Consider the following 24101-nt stretch of genomic DNA (forward strand, 5'->3'; position numbering starts at 1 on the left):
CCTCTGTTGCAGTCGTTAGGCTGTGGGTTAACACCCACAGCTCTAACGACCGCTCGGGTGATGGTCGTGATGGTCAGAGAACATCGCGACCATCGGTGCTTACGACGAGACCCTAGGGTAGGGTCTCACTTGTCGTAAGCCCCGGAGAGCTTCTGTCACATCACTAGTGATGTCAGTGGGGCCTCCCCCAAACGGCAGGCGTTCCCATGGGAACGCCTCCGTTTGGGCTGCCACCCCCTCGGCCCGCCTTCCAAACGGGGCGAGCTGTCAATCAACATCGACAGCTCGCCCCCTTTGGAAAGAGACCCGCTACGACCGGCGCTGTCGGTCGTAGCGGGTCTCACGCATGCGCACAAGGGAGCCGACTCCCTCATGCGCATGCGCACTGGCAAAACATCGAGGCGGCCGTGCGGTCGTAGACCGTACGGCCGCCTCTGAATAAGGTCCTTAGTGTGATGGGGAGTATGGTACGATGGCAGTTGTGGTGCCCCAAGTGCTATCCACGTTGTAACGCTTGGGGTAGGCAACGTGTGGCACTCTAGCTGTTGTGGAACTACACATACCAGCATGCCCAGCCACAGTTTTGCTGCAGGTTTTCAGTGACCTATTCATCAATGGGGTACTGCCGAAGCCAGAGCGGCTATCAACATTCTCTGGGGTGTCTCGGCAATAACACCTACTTAATAAGTATGGCAACAACAGCAAGTTAATGAAAATAAATGCTATTTAAAAATAGCATCTTATTTATTGGTGAATAGTTATTAAACCAACGATAATCCCAAATGATCGATCGCAAATGTCCAATGTTTCTGGGGACTGCGCATTTGCTGCGATGTCACTGAGACCCCGGTCGCAGTAGCCTGGGTGCGTCAGCCTGATTGACAGACTGCGGCCGTTTGACGGCGAAATGGACAAGGTGACGGTGTCCGATTGCCCTGTTTTGTCATCAATATATTTTTATTAGGGTTTTGTTCGGATGCCCCTGTGTTGAGGCCAGGGTCTGCTTCTTCCAATGGAGATTTCCTGGCCCCATAGAGGAGTTCCGGTGGCCAGTCTGAGTAAGCTTACTCAGATGGACGATGATTGTCTAAGGATGCAGCACTCTGATCTGCAATGGCGGCAGGGGACATCTTTTGCCTTCAGACGCCCCCTGCGGCAGTAGCATTCACCTCTGAACCAGGCCCTATGTAAATTATTCTGTGCGGAAAAAAAAACAGCAACCTGAGCAGCAATAGTGCAATTGTTATTGCAGTCACCAGTGGTGCACTGCTGCCCTCTAGTGTCCTAAGTCATATCTGCAGTATAGTCTGTTGTAAGATATTCTCTTGAAATTCTACAGCATTGTATTGTACAAATCAGGGCCGGCTTGAGGCATGTTCGACCAGTGCGATCGAACAGAGGCGCCACCCCATAGAGGGCGCACCCATCCCAACATCCCGATTTCAGCGGGACACTCCCACTTTTCGGGCACTGTCCCGCTGTTCCACCCGTGGGCTGCAGTGTGAACCTGCGTTCAGCAGTGCGCTAGCTAAATAAGGCCCTGTGTATCCTGGCAATATAGAAAAATGGCACAATAAGAAATGTAATTATTAATAATTATAATCAAGGGGCAATTTATTTAACTGTTAATTGGTGTTAAAATGCATTAATGAGGGGGGGCAACATTTATTATTTAATGATGTGGGCACCACTTATAGAGCAATAAAATAATAAAATATTGCCACCTTCATAAATATTATTTAATATTGACTGTGTGCAACCTATGAACCAGTGATGTCATTGTCCTGTACAGGAGTAACCCAGGCACATACAGTATACTACTACTGGGCTGCACAGACATTAGCATTACTGTCTCACAGCACTGAGGTTGCGTGGGTTTACTCCAGGTAATCCGGTTTCCTCCCACACTCCAGAAATATACTGGTAGGTTACTTGGCTCCCATCAAAAATTAACCCTGGTGTGTAAGTATGTGCATCTACATGTGGTAGGGAATATAGATTGTAAGCTCCACTGAGGCAGGGACTGATGTGAATGGCCAAATATTCTCTGTAAAGCGCTGCGGAATATGTTTGCGCTATATAAATAACTGGTGATAAATAAATAAATAATGTTCTCTCCTGGTGTAACCCAGGCACATACACTACTGTTCTCTCCTGGTGTAACCCAGGCACATACACTACTGTTCTCTCCCGGTGTAACCCAGGCACATACACTACTGTTCTCTCCTGGTGTAACCCAGGCACATATACTACTGTTCTCTCCTGGTGTAACCCAGGCACATACACTACTGTTCTCTCTTGGTGTAACCCAGGCACATACACTACTGTTCTCTCTTGGTGTAACCCAGGCAGATATACTACTGTTCTCTCCTGGTGTAACCCAGGCACATATACTACTGTTCTCTCCTGGTGTAACCCAGGCACATACACTACTGTTCTCTCCTGGTGTAACCCAGGCACATATACTACTGTTCTCTCCTGGTGTAACCCAGGCACATACACTACTGTTCTCTCCTGGTGTAACCCAGGCGCATACACTACTGTTCTCTCCTGGTGTAACCCAGGCACATATACTACTGTTCTCTCCTGGTGTAACCCAGGCACATACACTACTGTTCTCTCCTGGTGTAACCCAGGTACATATACTACTGTTCTCTCCTGGTGTAACCCAGGCGCATACACTACTGTTCTCTCCTGGTGTAACCCAGGCACATATACTACTGATCTCTCCCGGTGTAAACCAGGCACATACACTACGGTTCTCTCCTGGTGTAACCCAGGCACATACACTACTGTTCTCTCCTGGTGTAACCCAGGCGCATATACTACTGTTCTCTCCTGGTGTAACCCAGGCGCATATACTACTGTTCTCTCCTGGTGTAACCCAGGCACATATACTACCAGGGCCGTAGCTAGGGTAGTGCCATCGCACAGGGCACCACAGGTCATGGGGCGCTGTTTGGGCCTGTCAAATTTCTGTATATTATCATTCTTGCTTGTAGCTTCCTCTTATTTCATAACCAGCAGCTCCTGGCTTCTCCTATCTCTTCCCTGGACCCAGGGCCAGATTAACAATGGGGCGGATGGAGCTACAGCTCCAGGCCTCCACATAAAAATAGGCCCATTGTCATGACAACATGATGTTGACTGGCCATCTGCTCTCCACACAGTCGGCCATAAATCATTAGTAGTAAAATTGTATTTCTATTTACCACACAAAATGAAGCATTTGTTTTTCTTTTACATATTTATGGAGACATTGGGGCTGAGAGTATAGGGGTGTACACGCCCACATGGCACTGGTCACACCCACACAGGACTGATCACACCTACTCTACTTCTCATAATAGGCCATTGGTCATTTTCAGCTCCAGGCCCATGTGGCCCTCAATCCGGCCCTGCCTGGACCTTGAAGCCATGAGCCTTTTTTTGGTGCATTATGTCCCTTTGAAAAATGAGGGGGGCGCCAATGCTCTTTCTGGCACAGGGCACCAAAAAGTCTAGTTACGGCTCTGTATACTACTGTTCTCTCCTGGGGGGTATATTTACTAATGTGAGAGTTTTTAGAAGTGGACATGTTGCCCATAGCAACCAATCAGATTTACTTAACATTTAACTAGCACCTTTTAGAAGAGAATAGCTAGAATCTGATTGGTTGTTATGGGCAACATCTCTACTTCTAAAAACTCTCACTTTGTAAATACATCCCTTGGAGTCAGCCAGGCACATACAGGGTCGGGATGCATCAAGGGGAAAATGTGGTCAAACCCCGAAAATACGGGTTTGACCGCATTTCTCATATGCACCAAGCCCTGACTTGGTTTCGGTGGGTAACGCCATCTTCCTGATGGCGTTACCCATAGAGGGCTTCTATCGGGAGTGAACTGAGAGAGGGATCCAATCGAATCCCTGCCAGCACCCCCCACGACGAGTGCGTACTTCTGTGCAGGCGCAGAAGGACGTTGGAGGGGCTTCTGGGTCATAGACCCGGAAGTCCCTCCATCGTAAAGGGCCACTCTTACCAACAGAACGGTCCTTTCGCGGGGATTGACGTGCATACCGGCATTCATGCGATGACCGAAGGAATGCATCGCGTCGTGAGTGCTGATCCGGAATGCATCTATATGGGCAGCTGTGCAAGCTACACGTAGTGCCCCTATTTTACAGGGAACATTTTACATTAGTGATTTTAAGGCAAAATTTGTCCAACTATACTTGAGAACCAGCATGTAGTATTAACTAGAAGAAAGACTCAGCTCCTTATTGCCATCTGGTGACTATAAATAGTACTGCAGCACTTGGATTTATCCCCAAATGTACATCTTTGAAGTTTGTGGGGATTAAAGTTACATGAATGGCTGTACCCCCCAAAAAAAGTGCCTATGATATTGCAAACATTCCTGGCTATAACCTCAGTTTATTTAATGTGCAGCAGCAAACAGCCGGCCAACAGGATGAATGCACCATATATAGGGGTACTAATTACACAGGCTCGGGCTTGTTGGAGGGGCCGGAGGGGGCCTGGGTCTGCCCTCCCCTCCCCCTCTTATCTATCAGCAGCAGCCACTCCCTCCAGCCCAGCACATGCTGCAGTGGGGTGCTGAGCAGCGGTCTCCTCTGCCTGTGTGGGCGTGGGGGAGGGAGAAGCGATCACACTCGCGCATCCCTCCACCCCTTCCGGATTTGCCCCTGGACGAGGGGCTCATGGCACCCCCCTGTCCAACACACAGGCTCTGCAAATATCTGTAGGGGCCGCACTGCGCACCCGCTAAAATCCCTTAGTGATGCCGCTCACAGAGAGGGTTTCTTTGCAGAGTGAGAATCATTTCCAAGCGCAGATTCTTCCTAAGCAGAGAACCAGTCACAACGACCCAGATTACCCGTTCACACTGCATATTTCAACCTGGACCTTTCACATTGCACAGCAACCTGGGTGGCTGCAGCGCGTTCACGCAAAATAACCAGGGTTATGGTTGTAAGTGTGAAAGGGGTATTAGTGAGACTGTGACACGGACATACTGGCACCACATATAACAGCGGGAGTGCCACTGTGCCACCTCCGCTGGCCGCACTACCTCACTGCCATCACTGCATGCACCATATTAACCCGCTCCTGGCTGGATCGGTCTCCCTTTGCACGTTCCTGCATTGACCCCGCGTGGTCTCACATCTTGTTGCTCTACCTCGGTAATAAAACAATCCTTGGTTACGCTATTCACCATGTGGACTGACCTCCATCACACACCACTGACGCCCATCAACACAGGTTCTGCCAATATTCATTATTGTGCTTTATAATCTATTTTGATCATGCGTGAATATAGCTCGTCTTTCTGTGTGTGACTTGCTGCCAGCATTACATCCCTTCTAACGGACATTATAGACAGGCGGCTTCCTGCTGGCTCTCGGTGTAACGGGGAAGGATTCCTTGCAGACAGATTGTGACAGAGCCTGTTCCTGAGGAAAGGGTGTGATCTGACATTCTGGTATAGTTTAATTTCCACAAACAGTTTATTTTCCAAAATGATAAAAGCCTTCCAGGAAACATTACAGTGCTCCCTCTATATAAGAGGGCTTCCACCTTCAGGTTCCATTTACTGATCTGTGCACACCCTCCTGCAACTTGCACTTTTCTACTGATAGCATTGACGTACACCTGAGGGGACACAAATTACACCCCTGAAGGAGAATAACAGCTTTATTTACTTGTTACATAAATATAGATGAACAACACAGGGGTCTGTAAGATAGGATTTTTTTTATCATTTAACTCCCTGTGTTGTACATACACTATAGACAATCTCTCCTTTACTTACCAGAGTTATCCTGCTGTTTAGTGTTCTTGATGTATGCTGAGAATTTGGAGAAAATGTCGATTCCGGCTGCGTTTGACTCGCGGTGCTTTGCGGCGAGCTTCGGGTATCTGGTAGGGAGACATAAGATTATCAGCAAAGTTATGTGTTTGTAAAAGCAATATACTGTATGTTACACTCATATAGTGGCTCATGCTGTGCTGGGCGAAATGCGCGTCTACAATGCAAGTGTGGAACGCGCCCCGAATAAAAGGCTCATGTTACTCATTACGCAGAGCTGATACAATATGGGTCCAGCTCAGAATTGGTAGCACAGGCGCCTGCTGTACTCTTGGAGTGCGCGGTAGTATGTGCGCCCGGTTTACACCAGGCGATGCGGCTTCACAGTGATGGTCGTCAATTCTAAAAATGACAGCACACAATTCACACACAATATAGTACGGCTGGACAGTGATATGAGTACCTAATAAAATCGCTTTCCCCATGCAAAAGGAAATGAGACCGAAACGCAAATACAAAATTTGTTTTTATTGACTTCTCATGAACATACACAATACAGTATGTGAATTTATATGATCATTTGAAAATATACGGGATTGCTGCGGAATGATTCCTGCTAGTCTCGCTGTAGTGATGTGTCTAGATCACAGCGTCAACATCGCTAAAGTATTAGCGGAACCACCGATCGTCATGATCATCAACGGTTCACATTTTGCACCATGGATTGACCCTCACACAAGTGATCCATCTCCAAACAGGCACATCTGCTTGTGGCCAGCGTGGGGCGCACTGGTGTGAACACGACCCTTATGCATCCTTGCCTACACTCCCGGGCTATCCGGGAGACTCACAATTCTCAGGTGAATGCCCCCGACGCCGGAAAAATGGGCAGGTTTCCTGGTGACCGCCCTAGACCAGCCTCTTTTTGAGTGAAGTGGGCAGCCCGGGTAGCTGGATGACGTGATTTGCATTAAATGACGTCATCGTGACCTCGGTAATTGCGGTATTGTATAGTGAGGATGGGGCCAAGACCATGTGATTGCGGTGTCACCGCCCACTTGACTGCACCACGCCCCCCTCCAGCTTCGCCGACCTGATAAGTTGTCAACTAGGCTCTTACTATACTTTGGCCAAACTTACATTCCCTCCTGGAATTTGTGTGTTTTTTTCTTGACAACTGGAGAGGAGCCCAGACCAGCATATGCCTAGGACACCATGGGGACTGGACTAGGCATATAATAATTACACAGTGACTTCCAATATTCAGATTATTTTTATTATACATTTCACTGCATTGAGGGACAATTCCTGCAGCCGGGTCCTTGGCAAATACTCTCTTAGCAAATCCCTGTAGTTGCCCAGAACACTTTTCTCTAGGGAGCAGCTTACAAGATGGCTGCGTGGACGGGACGAATGGGAATGCGGCAGCACAGGGCGATTTCTCACCTGGGAAGCACAAACTGTGAGGGCGAGACATTTCTTCTCCACGGTTACTTTGTCCTGACAAATGTTACTATAATAATAGCCTGAGAATCTAGGTAAAGAGACAAACACAATAGCTGGATACGATTATGTGATGTCAGTGGCCCTGTCCTCTGTCTCCGCAGGTGTGTCGTTCATACAGGTTAACCAATCACTGGACGGACAGGATTCTTTACCTTCCCTTATACTGCAGCTGACAGGTCGGTGTTTTCTCTCTGATACATTTGTTGTTGCTTTTTATTCCAATTTATTTACTAGGTTTTGTTTCCGTGGACAGCGGACATCTGAATTCCCAGCAGCCAGCGGGAAGGGGGGCGCTGCGCATGGCGTAGATGGGACAGACCATCAGTTATTATATAGATTCTGAACTGGTAATGAGGATAAGTCTGATGGTAACATTTGCAGCACATTTCCACTTTGATCAAAACTTTTTAGAAGCCGAGTGACAGCTGCCACGCTGACCTCAATGGTGATCGGCAATAGTGCAATAAAATGCCAGGCAATGATAGGCAACCAGATACACTAGTATATAGCTTTACACATCCGAGCAGGCACCGGTGTCCACACTGAATTAGTCCGTATGCACTTCTTTACTGTGGTGATGAAGGTGGGACATAGGGCCTGATTCAGACCCGCTCGCGAGCGCACAGCGCTCGCAAGCGGGTCGATGGTCCCCCACTGCGCATGCCGGAGCCGGCTCCGGGGGGCACATGCTCGAGACCCGGCCAGCGACGGGCGCTCCGTCGCTACGGGTCTCGCACCAAAGCGGGGCTGCTGTCGATTGTGATTGACAGCTTGCCCCATTTTGGAGGCGGGCAAGGAGGGGTGGCTGGCAAAATGGAGGCGTTCCCGAAGGAACGCCTGCCGTTGGGGGCGGCCCTACTGACATCACGAGTGATGTCAGTGGGTGAGCTTCCGGCTCTATGCTTGCGGGAACGAGATCCTACCACAAGGGTCTCGTCGCAAGCCCCGATGGTCGTGACCATCGTGACCATCACCTGGCCGCTCGCTAAAGCTGTGGGTGGTCACCCACATCTCAGCGAGCGGCCAGGAGGCCGTCTTTAAAAAAACAAACAGGGATGCCCTGATTCAGAGCGAGCTCTCTCAAATAGCGTCCGGCTCTGAATCAGGCCCATAGAGCACATATGAAACCGGCTCCACTATCTATGGCCCGGCCACTCTCTCGCTATGTTACACCATTACGTTTTTCCTTCCAATAGTGCTTCATACAAATCTGACAGTAAGACACTGGGCTCTTTAACTGCGGTGTTGGGAAATTATGGCTGTGGCAAAAATTTAAATTTACCTTTTTTGGACATGTTTCTGTGCCCCCATAACATGGGCACATTGGACCTCATTCAGAGTCGGTCGAAGCGGCCGCACGGTCGTACGCCAAAAGGGGCCATATATGCAAATGATTCCCTCGCAAGTTGCGTCCCTAAGTTCGGATCGGTAGTTGGCCGACCAAGGGGAGGAAGCGGTCGGAAGACAAAAAAATACGCCCCCTTCTCGTACGCATTACACGTCATCTCCGGGCATATAAGGATTAATCGAGACCATTGGCAACCATTGGAACTGGTTGTAGAGCTTAAGGTTGACCATACCCTCTCTTAAGCTCTACGATCATGTCAGTGTAAAAACCTCCCATGTCACATGTGCCATGACGCTACTTTGTTAATTATGCACTCCCATAATCCGTATGCACTTCCATAATCCGTATGCACTCCCATAATCCGTATGCACTCCCATAATCCAGATGCACTCCCATAAACCGTATGCACTCCCATAATCCGTATGCACTCCCACAAAACGCCGTTCGCATAATTAGGCACGCCTGCGTTTGGATCTCCACTCCCCCGTTTTCAAGCACCTTCCCCTGTTACCACCCACAAACGCCTCCATCTGTCACTCAAACTACCGACCTGGCTGTGTTCAAGGAGAGAGAAATTTCTGATCGTAGCGGCAAGTTTGCGCACGCGCATTGCGAACTTTACGCATGCGCAGTATAGCCAACATCGGTGGCGTACGACCGTGCGGCCGCTTCGACCGACTCTGAATGAGGTCCATTGTGTCTGCAGGAAGGCAGGATGCAAGGGATCTACATTGGGTGGAGAATAAATTGAATGGAGATAAAGGGCCTGATTCAGACCCGCTCGCAAGCGCAGGACGCTCGCAAGCGGGTCGATGGTCCACAGCTATGCGAGCGTCCAAGAGGGCGCTCCATATTCAGGTAAGAGGGCCCTGATTCAGAGCGAGCTCTCTGGTCAGAGCGTCCGGCTCTGAATCAGGCCCAAAGTCCCAACCAGTCAGCTCCTTACTGCCATGTCACAGGCTGTGTTTGAAAAATGACAGTTAGGAGCTGCTTGGTTGGGACTTTGAACCTTATTCAGAGTCAGTCACGAGCGCCGATGTGCTCGTAACCGACTTGATGGTTAGGCCTGCACACGCGCAGCGGCCACACTGCACATGCGCAAGCCCCGGATCGACAGCTGCCCCCGTTTGGTAGGCGGGCTGGGGGGGTGGTTTCCAAAACGGAGGCGTTCCTTTACAAACGCCTACCGTTTTGTGGGCGGCCGCACTGACATCATCACTGATGATGTCAGTGGGGAGCTTCCTGCTCCATCAGAGCAGAAAGCTCCCTGCGGCTTACGAGTGCCCAGTCCCAACCTTAGGGTCTGGTCGTAAGCCCTGATGGTCGGTCGTTAAGCTGTGGGTGGTAAATCACAGCTTAACGATCGACAAGGAGGCGGCCGTTCAGGATGCAAGCGGCTGCCCTGATTCAGTGCGACCGCTTGCATCTAACGACCGCCTCTGAATGAGGGCCATTATCTCCATCCAAGGCTTAGTAAATAGACCTCTTTGTAACATACTGCTCACCAGGCACATGGTATAAATATGTGTATACATATACAGGTGAGTGTGCACGTGTCCCATAATGTATGACACCTCTACCAATCTCGCCCTCAATTCATTTCCCCACCACAGTTCTCCCTCTACCTCCATTTCTCTTCCCCACCACCGCACCATCCCCTTCAATTTACTCTCCCACCCACCATCCCGTTATTAATTTCTCCCATACAGACTTTAAGGTGGACACTCACTTGCCCAGCACCTGATGCAACGGCCGATGGTGCAGATGAACGACAAATTGGGCACTTGGGTACACACTGCATGATCCGGTGACCGATATGGAATTCAGTGGCACCACTGACCTTGCCGGCGTCGGCAACTGGGTCACTGCGTCGTCCGTGCATGCGTGACCTCACTGTTGGCTAGCGGGGTCACGCACAGTGAGTACATACTAGACGATGTGCCCCGATTTGTCGTCCCGATCCGCGGGATCGGAGGCCATACCGTCTAGTGTGTACCCTGCGCTAGATTCTCTAGGTAGCCACTTAGTCTGTCTGTATGATTGTAGGACCTCTAATAAAATTCAGGTAACACCATAATGGGACTCGAAGAATACTTGCCCTGCACCTCCAGTTCGTGTGTGACCCTTATCTGACATAACTATTAATAGACTTAAAGGAAAGAAACCCCCCAGGGGCTGGGATACCATGCAACATGGCTTTACCAATCTATTGCCTGTGAACAAAGCACGTCCTATCGTTATATTATTCCAATAAGCAGATAGACTGTGATTAGGGCAGAGAAAGTAAAGCAGATTCTGTCCGCTCATCGGAGTCAGCTGTGCATGGCCACAGGTGTGACTACAAAGGGCTCCGCGTGTTCTAGACATCTCAGCGAGGATGAAAGGCGGTCACACAATAAGACGGCAGACAATAAAAGGGACATACCGCCATGAGGATGTGCGACAACAAGTGTCAATCTAGTGAATCACGCTGAAAAGGAACAAAGGAAGACTGACGAGATATCGCATCCAGTAGCGTGATAATGGGAATACATAGTCTGGTTACTATCTAAGAATATAAATCACCAATGTGACATACAGAGGGAGATGTTACCATAGAGAGCAGCTGCAGAAATCTGTAACTCACTAATAAATTATAACGTGCATAGATCCTGGATAAAAGCACATTTATATAAAACAAGAGTAGACACCAAAAAAACAAAAAAAGACATATAAACAGCACTAACAAATGGAATAATAAATCTAAATGACCAATAAAGTATTATGGGCTTTGATGTTCCATCAATCTTTATAAAAACATATACACGTACTGTGCATGAATAAATGTGCTTAGAAAGATACTGTATGCATACTGTAGGGTAAGAAATAATAATAAGAAACAATAATTGTACCACCAAGGGATAAGATAAAAACAGGGGTAACGCCTTCTAATGAGAGATTGTAGCGGTACAAATCCAATTAAATGCTATCAAATAATAGTATTAAAAATTAAATAAATTAATACATAATATTTACAATACAAATGCTTAATTAGTATACGTATGACTAAATTCTTGTAGACCTGAGATCGAATGTACGGCGGTCGGCGAAGAGTATCTTGCGTGTTTTCCCACTGCACATACTCTAATAGCAGATGCAAGTACGGGCGAGGCAAAGTCATGCGTATATAGGGCCTGATTCAGAGCCGCTCGTAAGCGGCCGCTCGTTCGTTCCGAGCGATGTTTGCACAACTGCGCATGCGTACGGTTTGTAATACGCATGCGCGAACCAGTCAGTGCGGCCGAAAATCGTTTGTTCGCTAAATAGCGAGTGCCTGCTGTTTTGAGTGACAGGAGGAGGCGTATGTGGGTGGTAACGGGGGAAGGTGCTTGAAAACGGGGAGTGGAGATCAGAACGCAGGCGTGCTTAAAGGTCAAAACGAGCGTTTTAAGGGTGTGCATAATTAATACAGCAGCGTCATTGACCACGTCACTGGGTTATTTTATAGGCAGAACTGCTCGCAAGATTGCGGTAGGAAAAACCAACCCCAAGAATAGCGAGCAGTTCATACGCTGGTCGATGTACTCGATTAATCTAATAAATAGCGGACATGACGTAGGATGCGAGCGGCCAGGGGGCGTAGTTTCCCAAAAAACGACTGCAAGTTTTGTTCGCTCGTTCAGACCTAGAGGCGTGAACAGACCGCAAAGAGCGAACGGTTCATTTGAATAGCCACCCCTATTTTCTGAACGAGCGAGCGCAAATAGCGTCCGGCTCTGAATGAGGGCCTTAGATCGCTTAGAAAGATACTGTATGCATACTGTAGGGTAAGAAATAATAATAAGAAACAATAATTGCACCACCAAGGGATAAGATAAAAACAGGGGTAACGCCTTCTAATGAGAGATTGTAGCGATACAAATCCAATTAAATGCTATCAAATAATAGTATTAAAAATTAAATAAATTAATACATAATATTTACAACACAAATGCTTAATTAGTATACGTATGACTAAATTCTTGTAGACCAGAGATTGAATGTACGGTGGTCGGCGAAGAGTATCTTGCGTGTTTTCCCACTGCACATACTCTAATAGCAGAAGCAAGTACGGGCGAGGCAAAGTCATGCGTATATAGGCCCTCATTCAGAGCCGTACGCTCTGAGCAGAGCGCACGCTCTGAATGAGGGCCGGGCTCCATTTTCATGGAGCGTCCTCCTGGATGCTCGTATAGCTGTGGGTCACCACCCACAGGCTATACGAGCATGCATTGCGATGGTCGCGATGGTCGAGACCATCGCGACCATCGCATTTGCGAGCCGGAGCCTGCGGTTGAGGTTTTCAACCGCAAGCTCCGGAGTGATTTTGGCTCTATCAGAGCCAAAATCACTCCCACTGACATCACTAGTGATGTCAGTGGGCCGGCTTTTGACGGGAGGCGTTCCCGTGGGAATGCCCCCGTCAGGGAGGCACGCCCCCGGCACGCCCACCAAAGGGGGCGTGCTGTCAATCAACATTGACAGCACACCCCCTTTGATCGGACACAACGAGCGAAGGACTTTCCTTCGCTCGTCGCGTCTGGCGCATGCGCACGACGGAGCTCCCTCCGTCGTGCGCATGCTCAGTCCATAACATCGACCCACTTGCGAGCGGACAGCCGCTCGCGAGTGGGTCTGAATCAGGCCCATAGATCGCATATACACATAGGCCTTAAAAAGGTGCACCTGGGCGATAACGGCCCTTCTTACATTGGCAGAGTTCACCGAGGGCATGCTGACGGGACTGTGGGCTATGGTATCATCGGTGGTTGACATCAACGGTATAAAACCATCGGTTGGCAACCATCGATGGTTATCCCTGCTTTAATAATTGCCATACAGTGAGCCAATCAAAGAGTGGAGGTGGGGCTTCGCTACTCATGTCGGGGGAGTAGCTATGCTCCGTTTCCCAGCTCATTCGGGAAAAAAATAAAAAACATTGCGTTGCTCTGTACTATTGATGGCAGAGAACCATTGGATCTCCGCCATTGGTGTCAAAACCATCGCCCATCAGTGGTTAACCATCGATGTTTGTTGAACATCAATGGTCGATGGCCATCCCTAGCTGGGAGGCAGGTAGAGAATGCTACCTGGCCGCTCTGATTATATGCAATTCACAATCGGAGCGGTCAGAGAGCACCTTCCTCTGCCTGCCTATGCACACTCCATGTAGCGTGCGGTTTCTCACTCTATGCATGGCGCTGCCGGCTGAGAGGCTCACCGGACGCTCCGATTGCGGATTACACACGATCAGAGCAGCACTTGTTCCCCTATGTAAGCATTCCCCAGCACTTTACCAGCATAGTGCCCCCTGTTTCCCAGCAGTTACATCACATGTTGGCTTGAATCTACGTCAACTGGTCCGAAGCAAGTGATTGGATGAGAGGTGCAAAATGCGAAGGCGGGGGTATCACTCAGTGATACTTCAGTACAAAGTGACCTGCGGGTATCAGGCATATACCAACTGCCCAGTGGGCCCATACATTAAAATGGCCCCTGTTCCGGAGCTGCTGACCGCCATGCGGAAATCTGTAGAAATTCCTAGCTGATTTTTAGCAGTTGTTTTATAGCTGCTGATAATAATGTGTGGATTAATATATGTTATTGTGTCGTTATTAGGCTCCGAGGTCAATGACCTAATGTTAAAAGTTATTCGGTTCTCTGATGTCATTTTATTGTTTTACTAGTTATTGCACTGGGCGCTATATAACAAAAAAAAACAGGGTTACTCTATGTCTATAACCTTGTTCTACTGAGAAACCCAGGACCTTATTCAGAGTCGGTCGCGAGCGCTGAGTGCTCGCAACCGACTCGATGTTGGTCCACAGGGCATGCGCACAACGGAGCCGGCTCCGTCGTGCGCATGCGCGAGCCCCCGCTAACGACGGGTGATCTGTCGTTAGCGGGCTCGAAGCAGACGGAGCGAGCTGTCGATGTTGATTGACAGTTCGCTCCGTTTGCTGGGCGGGCAGGGGGCGTGCCTGCCCAAACGGAGGCGTTCCCGCCGGAACGCTAGCCGTCTGGGGACGGCCCCACTGACATCATCAGTGATGTCAGTGGGGAGCTTCCTGCTGAAACACAGCAGGAAGCTCCCTGGAGCTTAAGGTTGACGAGACCCTACCCTAGGGTCTCATCGTAAGCCCCGATGGTCGCGATGGTCTTGACCATCGCGACCATCTCCCTTAGCGGTCGTTAGAGCTTTGGGTGTTAACCCACAGCCTAACTACCGACATGGAGGCGGCCGTTCAGGATGCAAGCGGCCGCCCTGTTTCTGAACGACCGCTTGCATCCTACGACCGCCTCTGAATGAGGCCCCCAGTGTGGTCTAGTTACAGTATGAGAGCTCTAAGGTACAGAGGAAGCCAGCCCAGGAGCGAGCCTCCCCCCCTGACTGACCATCCCGGTGACTGGTTACATAAGTGGTTCCCAAACTCGGCCCTCAAGGAGAGTGATCTGCGCTGTGTTCTCACATCTGCCGGGTCCCCATAGTAACGGAGGCGCACAGACATCATTTGTTCGTCTCCCTCTCCATCCTCCACACTATAAGAACGTGCCCCCTGCGTGTCTCTGTGAGAGACTGTGCCCGAGACACTGCCACCACTGCAGGTGCGGGATACAGAAACCGCGCGCCATCCGCATTAACTCCTGGCTACATTTGTACATACTGTATGTTTCTGCAATGTGCTTCATTAACCCTGCGTTGTCTCACATTCTGAGCTCTACCTGGTTAATAAATCAATCCCTGGTGAAGCTATTCCTGATGTGGACTGACTTCCATCACACGACACTGACATGGGCGGTTACGGGATGGCTGCGCTCAGGATCTCGGCGCCGGCCTCCCAACAGGGTTAGGATACCGATACCTGTCAGTCAGTATCCTGAACTTTCCACACTCTCAGGGCCTGATTCAGAGCCGCTCGTAAGCGGCCGCTCGTTCGCTCCGAGCGATGTTCACACATCTGTGCATGCGCCAACCAGTGAGTGCGGTCGGAAATCGTGTGTTCGCAAAATAGCGAGTGCCTGCTAATTTGAGTGACAGGATGAGGCGTTTGTGGGTGGTAACAGGGGAAGGTGCTTGAAAACGGGGAGTGGAGATCCGAACGCAGGCGTGTCAAACAGTCAAAACGGGCGTTTTAAGGGTGTGCATAATTAACAAAGCAGCGTCATCGACCACGTCACTTGGTTGTTTCTTAGCCTGAACTGTTCGCATGATTGCGGTAGGAAAATCCAACCACAAGCACTGCGAGCACTTCAGACGCCTTTCGATGTACTCGATTAATCAAATAAATAGCGGAGATGACGTATGATGCGAGCGGCCAGGGGGCGTCTTTACAAAATAGCGAGCGCATGTTTCGTTCGCTCGCTCAGACATAGAGGCGTCAACAGACCGCAAAGAGCGAGCGCTCAATTTAAATAGCCGGCCCCTTTTTCTGAACGAGCGAGCGCAAATAGCGTCCGGCTCTGAATCAGGCCCTCAATACCCCTAACCCTTCCTGCCCGGTGCCTAAACCTAACCTCCCCCGTTAGTGCCTAACCCCTAACTCTCCCGCTAGTGCCTAACCTTAACCCTCCCCTAACCCTGCTACTTACCTTCGGGGTCCCTATGGTCGTGATGCCACGGCCAGTATTTTGACAAATGTCCGTCAGCATTCTGAACGCCGGAATCCCCACAGTCGGGATTATGACCGCATCCCCACTGGCACCAGTCCATCATACAGTAGGTTCTGACAATATTTAAGGTTATCCATGTGGCTTAATTAGCACCTTAATCGGTTTGAAAAGTACCCGAAGCCGGCATCCCGACAGGGTTAGGATACCGACACCTGTTGGTTGGTATCCATTCCCTCTCCCTACCCTTAACCCTCCCTGCCTGTAGCCTAACCTCCCCTCTAGTGCCTAAACCTAACCCTCCCCACCCCCTAGCCTCCCCCAACCCCCTCCCCCCCCAGCAGCCTAAACCTAACCCTCCCCTAGTGCCTAAGCCTAACCCACCCTGCAGTCTAAACCTAACCTTCCCCTCCCACAGCCTAAACCTAACCCCTCCCTAGTGCCTAACCCCAGTACTTACCTTTGGAATCCCGGCAGTCAGGATGTTGACCGCATCCGAAATATACTGATGTCTATAAACCAGGTGAAGAGGCTTTAACAATTTTTAAAGCCTGAAATTAACTTCTATTTAGATAACCAATTCTTATAGTGCCACTTTCCCGGCTTTGTCAGTACTGCATGTGATGCAACACTTTTGCTACAGAAACCTCAATGTCCATCCAGAACATTTTTATCAGCAGCAGCAAAACTAAAACAAAACAAACAAGCAAAATAATCAGATAAATGTACAATAAGCTGTGTTCTCTCTCTCTGCAGGCTGCGACTGCTGGACTACAACCCCCATCGTCCCCCCTCATCTGACAGGTTTGTGCCTAGTACACTTACTTTGGTGGTGCCAGCGACTCCTCAAGGAACTCCTCTATCTTGTTCACGTCTGTCTTGACCTCCCCGTTATACGTCAGAAAGGGCGGGTGAGTGCCCGGGGCGAGGTTGTGAAGGTCCGCTGGCTTTCTGTAATGGTAGAGAGGAAGGTCATCAGTGTCGGGATTGTCATTCAGCACATTTCTACATTGTGTATCACTGCAATTTTTATTTGAAGAGGGATATGTATCAAGCATAGCAAATAGTGGAGAATTTACCCATAGTGACCAATTAGCTACTAGCTAGCATTTAGGAAGTACATTCTGTAAAATGATAGGTAGAAGCTGATTGGCTGCTAAGAGCACCTTCTCTACTTGTCCACGTCTCCACTCTTCAAAAGGTTTCATACATCTCTCCCAAAGACTTTTATATTTGTTATATAGCAGTTATAAGATGCATAGATCCATGTTAAATAAGACAGTTTACAATTATATTAATAATTCTTAAGGAATATATTTATAGGGGAACTCCAGACATATGCTAATCTAAATCCTACACTCCACGCTTACACCATAAGACTAGGCGCAGAGGCTGTACACCATAAGACTAGGCGCAGAGACTGTACACCATAAGACTAGGCGCAGAGACTGTACACCATAAGACTAGGCGCAGAGGCTGTACACCATAAGACTAGGCGCAGAGACTGTACACCATAAGACTAGGTACAGAGCCAGTACACCATAAGACTAGGCACAGAGCCTGTACACCATAAGACTAGGTGCAGAGACTGTACACCATAAGACAAGGCGCAGAGACTGTACACCATAAGACTAGGGGCAGAGGCTGTACACCATAAGACTAGTCGCAGAGCCTGTACACCATAAGACTAGGTACAGAGCCAGTACACCATAAGACTAGGCACAGAGCCTGTACACCATAAGACTAGGTGCAGAGACTGTACACCATAAGACAAGGCGCAGAGACTGTACACCATAAGACTAGGGGCAGAGGCTGTACACCATAAGACTAGTCGCAGAGCCTGTACACCATAAGACTAGGTGCAGAGACTGTACACCATAAGACAAGGCGCAGAGACTGTACACCATAAGACCAGGTGCAGAGACTGTACACCATAAGACTAGGCGCAGAGACTATACACCATAAGACTAGGCGCAGAGACTGTACACCATAAGACTAGGCGCAGAGCCAGTACACCATAAGACTAGGCACAGAGCCTGTACACCATAAGACTAGGTGCAGAGACTGCACACCATAAGACAAGGCGCAGAGACTGTACACCATAAGACTAGGGGCAGAGGCTGTACACCATAAGACTAGACGCAGAGCCTGTACACCATAAGACTAGGCGCAGAGACTGTACACCATAAGACTAGGCGCAGAGGCTGTATACCATAAGACTATGTGCAGAGACTGTACACCATAAGACTAGGCACAGAGCCTGTACACCATAAGACTAGGCGCAGAGACTGTACACCATAAGACTAGGCGCAGAGGCTGTACTCCATAAGACTAGGCGTAGAGACTGTACACCATAAGACTAGGCACAGAGCCTGTACACCATAAGACTAGGCGCAGAGACTGTACACCATAAGACTAGGCGCAGAGCCTGTACACCATAAGACTAGGCGCAGAGCCTGTACACCATAAGACTAGGCGCAGAGACTGTACACCATAACACTAGACGCAGAGCCTGTACACCATAAGACTAGGCACAGAGCCTGTACACCATAACACTAGACGCAGAGCCTGTACACCATAACACTAGACGCAGAGCCTGTACACCATAAGACTAGGCGCAGAGCCTGTACACCATAACACTAGGCGCAGAGCCTGTACACCATAAGACTAGGCGCAGAGACTGTACACCATAAGACTAGGCGCAGAGACTGTACACCATAAGACTAGGCGCAGAGACTGTACACCATAACACTAGACGCAGAGCCTGTACACCATAAGACTAGGCGCAGAGCCTGTACACCATAACACTAGACGCAGAGCCTGTACACCATAAGACTAGGCGCAGAGCCTGTACACCATAACACTAGGCGCAGAGCCTGTACACCATAAGACTAGGCGCAGAGCCTGTACACCATAAGACTAGGCGCAGAGCCTGTACACCATAACACTAGGCGCAGAGCCTGTACACCATAAGACTAGACGCAGAGCCTGTACACCATAAGACTAGACGCAGAGCCTGTACACCATAAGACTAGACGCAGAGCCTGTACACCATAAGACTAGGCGCAGAGACTGTACACCATAAGACTAGGCGCAGAGGCTGTACACCATAAGACTAGGCGCAGAGGCTGTACACCATAAGACTAGCCGCAGAGCCTGTACACCATAAGACTAGGCGCAGAGACTGTACACCATAAGACTAGGCGCAGAGGCTGTACACCATAAGACTAGGCGCAGAGGCTGTACACCATAAGACTAGGCGCAGAGCCTGTACACCATAAGACTAGGCGCAGAGCCTGTACACCATAACACTAGGCGCAGAGCCTGTACACCATAACACTAGGCGCAGAGCCTGTACACCATAAGACTAGGCGCAGAGCCTGTACACCATAAGACTAGGCGCAGAGCCTGTACACCATAAGACTAGGCGCAGAGCCTGTACACCATAAGACTAGGCTCAGAGCCTGTACACCATAAGACTAGACACAGAGCCTGTACACCATAAGACTAGGCGCAGAGACTGTACACCATAAGACTAGGCGCAGAGACTGTACACCATAACACTAGACGCAGAGCCTGTACACCATAACACTAGGCGCATAGACTGTACACCATGAGACTAGGCGCAGAGGCTGTACACCATAAGACTAGGCGCAGAGGCTGTACACCATAAGACTAGGCGCAGAGGCTGTACACCATAAGACTAGGCGCAGAGACTGTACACCATAACACTAGACGCAGAGCCTGTACACCATAAGACTAGGCGCAGAGACTGTACACCATAAGACTAGGCGCAGAGACTGTACACCATAAGACTAGGCGCAGAGACTGTACACCATAAGACTAGGTGCAGAGACTGTACACCATAAGACAAGGCGCAGAGACTGTACACCATAAGACTAGGGGCAGAGGCTGTACACCATAAGACTAGTCGCAGAGCCTGTACACCATAAGACTAGGCGCAGAGACTGTACACCATAAGACTAGGCGCAGAGGCTGTACACCATAAGACTAGGCGCAGAGGCTGTACACCATAAGACTAGGCGCAGAGCCTGTACACCATAAGACTAGGCGCAGAGACTGTACACCATAACACTAGACGCAGAGACTGTACACCATAAGACTAGGCGCAGAGGCTGTACTCCATAAGACTAGGCGCAGAGACTGTACACCATAAGACTAGGCGCAGAGACTGTACACCATAAGACTAGGCACAGAGACTGTACACCATAAGACTAGGCACAGAGACTGTACACCATAACACTAGGCGCAGAGGCTGTACACCATAAGACTAGGCACAGAGACTGTACACCATAAGACTAGGCACAGAGACTGTACACCATAAGACTAGGCACAGAGACAGATCCATAAAACTAGACTCCGTAAGGCTTTATAGAACTATACAGATACCAGATACAGATACAGACTAGGTATAATGTGTTTCCTTTTCCTCCCTCTGAGCACAGTGTGGCCGGTCCCCATGTAGGAGACACAGAACAGTAAACACTGACAAGCATCCCCCTCCAATCATCTGCTATTTATTACTCACTTATAATCCTGGACGTGTCATACTACTGGCTGAGCTGCACCTGCCGTGTGTTATTACTATGTACTTAGAAGCTCCCCTGGCTGATCCTTACCTCTTCAGGTCAACTGTGGTTACATTGAAGACAACTCCTTTCAGCCACAGGATCATAAATAGGCGCTGAGAGAAGGGACAGTTTCCTATGCTCTCTCCATCACTTCCAGCCTGAAAAACAAGAGAGGCCCATCAGTAACCCTGCAGTGCGCTGAATACATAGTAACGTTCTCATTACATCCTGAGGATCACACTGACATCCTGATGCATACCTAGTCACACATACTGTATATTGTTACCGGTCCCCAACTGCTGCTGAACGTTAGGGGCCATTCTAAGATTTTAGATTTGTGTCCCTGGTTCCTGAAATAATGACAATTGTTCTGTTCTGAGCAATTACTTAGTGTATGGAGGGTCTGTGTTGAGATACTACGGTTACTGGAGAGGCAGAGGCTTGGCTGTAGCTCGTGGAGGGACTATAGTGCATGCAGGGACTAGAGCATGGAGGGACTGTAGTGCATGCAGTGACTAGAGCATGGAGGGACTGTAGTGCATGCAGTGACTAGAGCATGGAGGGACTGTAGCAAATGGAGAGACTGTAGTGCATGGAGGGACTGTAGAGCATGGAGGGAATGTAGAGCATGGAGGGACTGTAGTGCATGGAGGGACTGTAGTGCATGGAGGGACTAGAGCATGGAGGAACTAGAGCATGGAGGGACTGTAGTGCATGCAGGGACTAGAGCATGGAGGAACTAGAGCATGGAGGGACTGTAGTGCATGCAGGGACTAGAGCATGGAGGGACTGTAGAGCATGGAGGGACTGTAGCAAATGGAGTGACTGTAAAGCATGGAGTGACTGTAGTGCATGCAGGGACTAGAGCATGGAGGGACTGTAGCAAATGGAGGGACTGTAGTGCATGGAGGGACTGTAGCAAATGGAAGGACTGTAGCAAATGGAGTGATTGTAGTGCATAGAGGGACTGTAGTGCATGGAGGGACTAGTGAATGGAGAGAATGTAGTGCATGGAGGGACTGTAGCGCATGGAGGGACTGTAGCGCATGGAGGGACTGTAGTGCATGGAGGGACTGTAGTGCATGGAAGGACTAGTGAATGGAGAGAATGTAGTGCATGGAGGGACTAGTGAATGGAGAGAATGTAGTGCATGGAGGGACTAGTGAATGGAGAGACTGTAGTGCATGGAGGGACTAGTGAATGGAGAGACTGTAGTGCATGGAGGGACTGTAGCACATGGAGGGACTGTAGTGAATGGAGGGACTGTAGTGCATAAAGGAATTTACACAGGCAATATATTTAGAGGCCTCTATATTAGCGTGTTCTAGGTAATCCCAAATTGTAAGCAGCAGAGATCTGCATGTACAGTAAGTACTGGGCATCAATACACATTGCAGGGAGGGATAATATTGATGTCATACATCTGTATTCAGTGCTCAGCCCATTTCCCTCTATGATATCCCAGTATCCCGTTAATCCACACCCGTGCCCCTCGCGCCAAAAAAGAGACCCAGGGGGACGGCATCACTAAAGGCACAGGGAGAGCTATTATGAGACCTTAACATGTCACATTTGTTTTTCCTGTTTATACTATCCTTCGCTCCTTTACCAGTCCTACCCATTCCGGTCTCTACATATGATGGCAGCACACGAAGGGAGCAGATGTCAGGAGGTAACTTCTACAGGAACAAGACCAAACATAACACACAACTTAATCCAAGTTAATAAGGCTTCTGGCATCCGCTTGATGCTAGAACCGAGTGGGCTAAAGGACCTCGGATGTCACAACCATGTGACCCGCAACGGGGAAGGGGCAAGGCCGGTGGGCTAGCAGTTTTACTATCCACATACACATCTATTGGGAAGAGTAACCTGTGGTGAGTGAAGGGGAGTGAGCCACCTTGCCCTGAACTTGCTCCACCCTCTGCCATCGCCGGTTCTTTAGTCTACTTGAATGAAGACCTAACCATGACTATATATTGGGTATGATTAAAAAAAGGTGAAGAATACTCTTACATACTACAAAAACAATCCGGGACTTGGTCTTGGCAGTTCTGGGTCAATTAGGGGAAAGGTGGGGGGGTGTTGAGGCAACTCCATGACTCCATGGCCATGTGCCCTCCAGAAATAAAATGAAAAAACACTATGCATGGCATCGTGATGCCGCACCAACAGTTGCAAAGGGCAACATTTATGCCACTCAGGAGCTGACCTGGGCCCCCAAAAAGTCCAGGCCAGAGTACCCTACCTCTCCCCTCCTCTCTGTCTTTAGAAGCACAGCCAGGGTCCAAAAACTACTTTTCTGATAGGACCAATCATTTCTATTGCTTACCATAAGATCAGACATCACTGTTTTTGGTTCCTCCTCTTACAGTGAAATCACAGCATGTGCGATTAGCTTTTCAAAGAACAATGCAGGTAAACAATGGCCGATAGCGAGATCGATCACAAGATTGCATGCAGTATCAACCTTCTTAAATTTCCTCACAGTCTGGGAACTTTTACGAAACACTTTTGTGAATGACGTAAGGAGGTATATTTACTAAGGATTGGGGTTTTTTAAAACGGTAGCTCTGAGGGCTGGGTTTTAAAAGGGCAATAGTAATACACACACAAACAAACAGGCTTGTTTTGCCCTTTTAAATCTAGCCCGGCTTTGAAAAACTGATGTACTCCAAGATCTTTTTCTATTTTGGGCAGATCCTATGTGTAGTTGGGTTGCCCTTTAGATTTCACCCCCCCTCAAAGTGCGGTCTGTAATGTACTGGAGCTGACACAGGAGCTCCATAGCGGGAGACCACCTACATGCTCGCTGATTTGCAACCTCACAGAGAATGGTGCTAGTGATGTGTTGAAAGTTAACCTTGCTGTGAAACACAAACCACAGCTAAATTATTCATTGAAATTCCATTGCTAGAACTTGCAAAAGGAATACCTGCTACCACTAGCAGTTTGTTATGGTACGGCCTTCATTTTACATGCATACAATCAGTCACATACATTAAATATCATCATGCAACAATGTGTGTTTAGCCAAACAGAACTGCAGAGGGACATCTAACCTGAGAAGCGCACCGGGGACTAATTGCAGAAATGAATGCAGCCTGGACCTAAGATAAACTGAGCTGCCACCGATAAACAAGGCTTTGCAGATTTGTGCTAGGAATGTTTAGAACTAAACAATGTTTTGCGACCAATGTTAAATACATCGGTACT

The 24101-nt window shown here is 49.0% G+C and overlaps 1 protein-coding gene across 1 annotated transcript in view; it reads right to left on the reverse strand.

Moving 5' to 3' along the window:
- CLIC5 (CLIC family member 5) overlaps window positions 1-24101 on the reverse strand; it is a 96703-nt gene that overhangs the window by 22659 nt on the left and 49943 nt on the right. The window contains exons 2-4 of the mRNA XM_088467259.1: window positions 20934-21043; window positions 17119-17244; window positions 5817-5923 (exon numbers count right to left, since the gene is read on the reverse strand). Of these exons, the coding sequence (XP_088323385.1) occupies window positions 5817-5923; window positions 17119-17244; window positions 20934-21043 (343 nt within the window). The remainder of the gene's footprint in view (window positions 1-5816; window positions 5924-17118; window positions 17245-20933; window positions 21044-24101) is intronic.

This window comes from Taudactylus pleione, unplaced genomic scaffold (assembly GCF_031769625.1).
Source record: "Taudactylus pleione unplaced genomic scaffold, aTauple2 ptg000070l, whole genome shotgun sequence".
Classification (NCBI taxonomy): Eukaryota; Metazoa; Chordata; class Amphibia; order Anura; family Myobatrachidae; genus Taudactylus; species Taudactylus pleione.